Genomic DNA, 7,405 nt, shown 5'->3' with positions numbered 1-7,405 from the left:
TGAGGACTCTAAAGTTCTTACCATTTAGGTTCGCATCATAATCACCTTAAAATACCTTGATTAAAATAAAATGTAGTCAACATCTAAACATAGCATTATCTATATATAATAACTTGATTATCTTAAGTCTAAGGATAACTTATATCATGTGAGTTTTTCCATAGCTACAAGTGATCTCTTTATATAAGATCTTCATGCAAATAGGCTCAATGTACTTATCATTTAACAAATACTCACATATTAATCATAGATATCTCTTTATACTTAGCTTGAGAATAATTACTTCATTTTATATACATAAAAAACATGATATATATTGGTCTCAAAATAATTCAACCTTTATAGAGCAATGATTGAGAATATTTAGGAACAATGATTTAATGTAATATGAATTTTCATAATTATATATATTTTATAAATTATTTTTTTAAGAGAATATTTAGACAAAAGTTGTGATTTTGGATTTTTATTGGCTGGATGAACATAATGTAGCAACACTTTTGTCCATATGGGAGTAAAAGTTTGAGGTGTCATTAATGGGATTAAAAAAAAGAAGAGTTCAAGATTTTTTGTTTTAATTTTTTTGTAAGTGTTTATGGTTTTTTGTTGAAGAGAATTTAAGTTTTTATAAAAGAATGAACGTGTCATACATTAATTGTAAAATTGACAAATGAATTATAATTTAAACCTTATACATTGTGAAGATTAAAATGATTTGATTGGTTGACATGTGAAGAAAGTACTAAAGACCATGATCGATAATTTTGAGCAAACAATTTTTATTATCCATCTCATGGATGATCGATTTTTATGATCAATTCCATCATTAGTATGATGAGGCATATTCCTTTGTTCAATCTTTAAAAAAAAAAAAAAAAATAGGGGACACTATATACACTAAAAATAAAACATTCATTTGTTGACAATTTAAGAACACTAATTGTCTGCTATCAAATAAGACAAAGATAAAATCAATCATGAATAATGAAATGAATCATAGTTATAGATTCTAATTAATCAAGTGTATAGGTAGTTAATCAGTTGACTAGGAGACAAAATCAACCAAAAATATCAACTGATTATTAAAGTTTGAGTTCACATGAATAATTAGAAAGTTTAATTTTATTTAGAATAGGAGTCTTCAACATAATAAGCTTATCAATATATATAAATTAGTTTGGATTCAAATGATTATTAACAAGAAAAAAAGTTAGATTATACTAAGATTTAGTGTCCCAGTTCCGTATATGATATAGACAATCTATATAAAATTGAAATTAGATATTTAGATTGAATTCAAACATTACACCAATATAAATAAGTTGATATAGTTACTAGAAAAGATGACCAAATCTATATACATAATTTATTTATGTAGTTTACCTTTTGAAATTTATATCTTCCAATTTTTTTTATTACTTTATTCATAACTTTACTTTATAATTTAGGTAGTTTTTTTTTTTCCTTTTAGTCCTTTGCATGACATTGCTTGGAACAATATACTTTTTTTTACATATTAAAATATTAAACACATGTATGTCTTTGTTTGAGTTTAAGTTCTTAGTTGTAGTTTGTTCTCATTAAAAGAAAAAAAAAAACAAAACAAATTATTTTACTCATCAGCAACAATGATAATTTTCAAATAAAAGCGCACAAATGTATATATAAAGAATTATGCCACATACTCTTTAATAAGAAAAAAAATATATAAAAATTTAAATTAGTATAAGCACTTGAAATGTGATTGTCTTTAAAAAAATATATTTTAACAGTTGTGTACATTAATAGTTTAATGTAGTAAAATAAATTTATATTTAAATTATTATAATTTATGTAATTATTATATAATGGGAGAAGAATTCCAATCACCCAACCATCTTTCCAATTAAAGAAATATGTACCACAGATGTATAACACAATGAGTCGGCGCCTGCGAAAATAAACAAAAATTTTGGAATTTCATTTCCATTTATTTATTTATTTTTGGTGCTGTCTGTCTCTATCTGCTAACTAATCATCAGTTTCGCTCTCTTTCTTTTTCACCACTCATTTTCTTGAGTTTCAGTTTCTGCTTACTGAAAAAAAAAAAAAAAAAATTCAAAACACAGTACCTAAATAAACAAACAAGAAAAATAAATAAATAAAACGGCAACCCCTAATATCACGCTCTAATCTCGAATCAAAATCAAAACCAAAAATTTCCTCGTATTGTTGCTCTTAAAAGAAAACCATTTCTCATCTTCTAGGAAAAATAAAAAAAGAAAACAGAGAGAGAGAAATGGCGTCGAATATAGGGATGATGGACAGTGCGTATTTTGTCGGAAGAAATGAGATATTAACATGGATCAACAACAGGCTTCAGCTCAATCTCTCTCGTATCGAAGAGGTTTTTTATAAAAAAATTTGTTTCTTTATGGTTTTCTTTATATTTTTTTGGATTTATTTATTCTGTCTCAATTTAAGGGAATGTTTGGCTTTCCGTATTGTTTTAGCAATTTTGAGCATGTTAACGAAATGGGTTTTTTGTTTCCCATATGACAATTTCCTGTTACGAAAAAAGGAAACAAAATGGGTTGCTCTGATTTAAATTATCGAATTCTCTGTTGACATGGCCTTGACGACTCTCAGAACCAGTTATGACATGAGCTTTGCCTGCAGGATTGTTACTTTTTTTTTTTTTTACGTGTACTTTGGATTGCTATATTATTATCATTTCTTCTTTATGTTTAGTTGTTGTTTTGATTTTCTTTGGACATGGCTTTAGGATGGAAGAATGCTCTTGGAATGAGATCACATTACGCTTTTTAATTCCTTCTCTTCTAATGTTTCCCATGTCAATTACTGTGTGCAGGCTGCTTCTGGTGCGGTGCAGTGTCAGATGATGGACATGACTTATCCAGGAGTTGTGCCTGTGCACAAGGTGACAGAATGCTACTTGCGACATCTTTGTTTTTATTATATGCCTTGTCATTTGATTAAGTATTGCAGTTATAGAATGCCTTCCGCTAGATTTCAGTTCCATTTGTTGTAGGTGAATTTTGATGCGAAGACAGAATATGATATGATCCAAAATTACAAGGTTCTGCAAGATGTATTCAACAAGTTGAAAATTGAGAAGGTACTAATTCAATCTCTCATGTTTTTTTTTTTTTTTGTTCTTTCGTTGTGTTGATCTTCTTAATGTTCAGTTTCATTTCATTTAATATTACTGAATCACCATATGAGCCTTGTGTTACTGGCTTGATCCATGACAGGAAGTTTCTAGAGAGTAAAAATGTAATTTCCATCATATACTACAGTTTAGATATATAAATTTGCAGCATTCCAATCTTGTATCCATACGTTTTCTCATTCTTGTTATCATTTTGACCATACCGTCCTTGATTGGATCATCTATTTGAGTTTGGCATTATTTTTCAGCCTGTACAAAGCCAGAGTTGGATGGGAGATTTGGATTTTCTAATATAGGTCTGTTTCAGTCTAATAAAATCTAGGCAAAGAAGACGAGCTTGGCTTCTGTCAGCAAAGACAGTAAAATAAATAAATAACAACCACAATAAAAGAAAAGGGAAAAAAACATAATAAGCTAAACACTATTACCTGAGGTAGTGTTTGATTATTGTCCTGTGATAGAAGAGACAAAGATAATGAGGATAGAGAGGATATGTCTCTGTCCTTAATGTTTTGAAAGAATGTTAAATTCACTCCAAAACTATCTCAAAGACATTTACTTTGTGTCTCTATCTCTTTACTCAAACACGTTTTCATCTTTTTTATACCTGTCCCTTCTCTCCTAGAACACTAACCAAACGCAACATTGGTGTTTCAGCAAATGGATGTTATTCCATGTTTTGCTGTTGTGTATTGCTAGTACATATAGAGATATGATTGAGAATTTTGTTTGTGCTAACATCTGAGTTCATTTGTATGTTTTACTTACAATTTTGATATTTAATGTTGTTTGTGCTAACATGTGAGTTCATTTGTATGTTTTTACTTACAATTTTGATATTCTTCTAAGTTCTGATATGAGTGAGGAGACAGTATACAATTCTTTTCTAAGTTTTAACATGAGCCAGGAGACACTATATTTGCCTTGACATCCCTTCTTTTTCTGTCTAAATGGCAGCATATTGAAGTTAACAGGCTTGTTAAAGGAAGGCCATTGGACAACTTGGAATTCTTACAATGGCTGAAACGATACTGTGACTCTGTAAATGGTGGAATCATGAATGAGTATATAATGTTTTTCTTACACATCATTCTTCCATTACTTTTAATTCTCTTGAAATAGTTGTTTTTCATTTGCTTTAATCATGTAAGTAGTTTATATTGTGTATTTTATTTCTAAAAGGAACTATAATCCTGTGGAACGGAGAAGTAAGGGTGGGAAGGACCGTAACTCTAAGGGTTCTCAGAAGACCACAAAATCACTGCAAGCAAACAATATGCATAACTCTGCCTCTGGTGACACAGTTGACCTGAATAAAATGTCCAGTAAGTACAGACCACATGATATCTTCCAAATCCATGCCTTACTTTTTTTATTTTGACTTTATTTTTCTTAAATTATTTGTTTGTTGTTTAATGCACATTGCTATAGGGCCAAAGCAAGGTAGGGGAAGTGCTGTGGCAGGTGGAGCAACCTATTCAGAGGAGATTCAAGCTTTGTCCAAGGAGGTATTGGATTTATTTTCCATTTTCTTCTTGTATTTGAAACAGGAGCAGGTCAAAATCCCCTTGCATTTAGTGTCTATGATGTATGCAGATTGTTCTCTTGCACTTTAGAGTTTTGACTGTCAACTTGGCAGGGGGATGATCAATTGTTTTACACCGATGGTGGAGATTAAAAATTTTCATCAACCTGCATGCTCTTTCTAGCTCTAATTTGTAGTCATAGTTATCATAACAGAGTTTTGCAATATGAAAAGATATTGACATGGAGTACTGATGACTCTGGTTTGCATACAGATTACAAATCTCAAGCTCTCAGTGGACCATTTGGAAAAAGAAAGAGATTTTTACTTTGCAAAGTTGCGAGATATAGAAATACTGTGTCAGATTCCTGAAATGGAGGACCTCCCGGTAAGAGTTTCTAGATGCCTAATACATAGATCAAGAGACATGGTTAGTATCATAAATATGGAGCAGGGGGTTATGCTTTTAGTCATGCCATTGTTTAAATGCCCTGCAGATGACAGTTGCAATAAAAAAGATACTGTACGCTGCTGATGCCAAGGAATCTGCACTCGAAGAAGCTCAGGAATATTTATCCGAAGCTATCAATACTGTTGAGACTGAAGTTGAAAGTGAGGCTTGACTTTCGACCAGCAATGGAATCTTGCCTAGGAGAAGTAAAGGCTTTGAGACCATTGTTATTAGAAGCAAACCCGTGTCAATCATGAGATGCTGGTGGTCTTTCACTATGCTATAGACTCTTAATGTTGTTAAAGGTAAATAAGTGTAATATTTTCCGTTTATTACATGTCCATGCGTTTTGTGTATTTAAGTGGGGACTAATCGATCGAAGTTAAAGGGAGCTACTGTTGCCTCTTTATTATGCATATGTTTGTAGGTATTTATTACACTTTCCTGGGTTTTTTTTAAAAAAAAAAATTTAAGCAGTGACTAATCTATCGAAGTTAAAGGGAAACTGCTGTTGCTTTTCTCTTCTGCACCGTGTTTGTGTGTGTGTGTGTGTTTTGTTCCATTATCCCACATGAAGATAAGGAAATATAGAATACCTTAGATGTATATAGCGGATTCGTGAATGATAATAAACTAGAGGAAAGGGGCAGGAGTTGATCATGATATGCACGCATCACTGAGGACAGAGGAGAAGGCGACTGGTTGAGAATTTTATGCTCTGGGATTTGACGCTTAGGCAGTTTGTGCACATATCATTTTCCTAAACTAAAAATTCTTGGAGAGCCGTTTCCATCCATCATCTTCAATTACCTCCGCCACCATAGCTACAAAGAAGTACCACCTCATCATAAACAGTCATGTCATCAAGATGTTCCCCGATTCATCCCATCATAAGAAAGTTTCTATTCACTTGTTTGATGGTTGCCGGTTAATTTTCATTTAAGATTTAATATGTGATGAAATGATAACTAGAATTGGGATTTTAGATTAAGGACTTGCTAATTCAACTTTTCTAGTGGATCAATGACTCTTCCAGCTTAGCTTAGTTGATTTTTTTGATTCATGATTAATTTAAATTTGTTTTCTCTATTTTATCATGAATAATCATTTCTCTTTACAATTGATACTTTTATGTTTATTTTAGAAGTAAACAATGCTCTAGTATTACTTTATTTTTAAAATAAAAAAATAATAATCTTATCAAACATGTATTGAAATCAATCAATCAAATCAATCAAGTATGATGTGGCAAATAATATTATTCACCTAAAACCAATAGATCATGTAATAAAATATGTTTACATGTCAAACATTTTGTCTAATCGGTTTAATTTTAAAAACAATACATATTCTAGCTTTTATAGCATGACGTCTAATTTTTTTAATTTAAGTATGAAGAAACATTGTCTTCTAGTATAGTCTTCTAGAAAGAGTAATACTTCTTTGAATACTAATCATTGATAGATCAATAGTGCAAGTTCTGTCTTAGTTTGCTAGATAATAAGCATCTCATTTTAGAACTTTAACATCAATATATGGACACTTTCAATTAGGGGACCACTTTTTTATATTTTAGATTTTTATGAATAATTTGAAGAACGACCTTCCATGCTAGCTTTATAATTATTTTTGTTTTTTTCTTAGAATTGTTTTTGACCAATTTCTAAAAGTTGAGAATCATAGTTTTGTTAGTTGATTCTGCCAACCCATTGGTTTGGGCATAATGAGTAGAGTATACTATTTTGAATCTATACTCCTATTTAAATTGCTTCACATCTTCTCTAATTAAAAAAAAAAACTATAAATAAAGCAAGAAAAACCCTATAGGGGAAAAGATAAATAATTTGAGTTATATTAATTTCTAATACAAATTAGTCCTTTTCCATTTCTTGTTTTATCATTAACAATCATTGCTATATGTGATTGATAATTGTATATTTATTTAAAGTATAAAAAACAATATAATGATATTTGTATAGGCAACCGTTGGTTTTGGAATTTCTTCCCGTCTAGACCGGTAAGATTGCACAAGGAATTTCATATCAAACTAGAAACAAGTGTAGAGAAGTCTACATGAAATCCTTTGCAGTTTGAGGAATTAGCACCCAAAAAGAAATGTCTTAATTAGTATGTGCACTCTTTATACATCAGATTTTTTAATTTTGATACTAGCCTTTAACCTATATTAGCGACGAAGTCCCAGATTTGAGCAAGATCACAGATGCCTGAGAATGAAAGTCCAGTTCTAACAAAAATA

At 30.6% G+C, this 7,405-nt stretch overlaps 1 protein-coding gene across 1 annotated transcript; it reads left to right on the top strand.

Moving 5' to 3' along the window:
* The first annotated feature begins 2,072 nt into the window (after positions 1 to 2,072).
* On the top strand, positions 2,073 to 5,673 carry LOC118028994 (microtubule-associated protein RP/EB family member 1A). The gene is made up of 8 exons (XM_035032751.2): positions 2,073 to 2,386; positions 2,852 to 2,920; positions 3,032 to 3,118; positions 4,130 to 4,236; positions 4,355 to 4,497; positions 4,604 to 4,680; positions 4,972 to 5,085; positions 5,195 to 5,673. Exons 1-8 carry the CDS (start codon positions 2,279 to 2,281, stop codon positions 5,318 to 5,320), a joined length of 831 nt encoding a protein of 276 aa, XP_034888642.1. The 5' UTR covers positions 2,073 to 2,278; the 3' UTR covers positions 5,321 to 5,673.
* Positions 5,674 to 7,405: the final 1,732 nt, after the last annotated feature.

Source organism: Populus alba, chromosome 12, assembly GCF_005239225.2.
Source record: "Populus alba chromosome 12, ASM523922v2, whole genome shotgun sequence".
Classification (NCBI taxonomy): Eukaryota; Viridiplantae; Streptophyta; class Magnoliopsida; order Malpighiales; family Salicaceae; genus Populus; species Populus alba.
The sequence above is the reverse complement of the archived record's forward strand: the minus strand, read 5'-3'. Positions and strand labels throughout refer to the sequence as shown.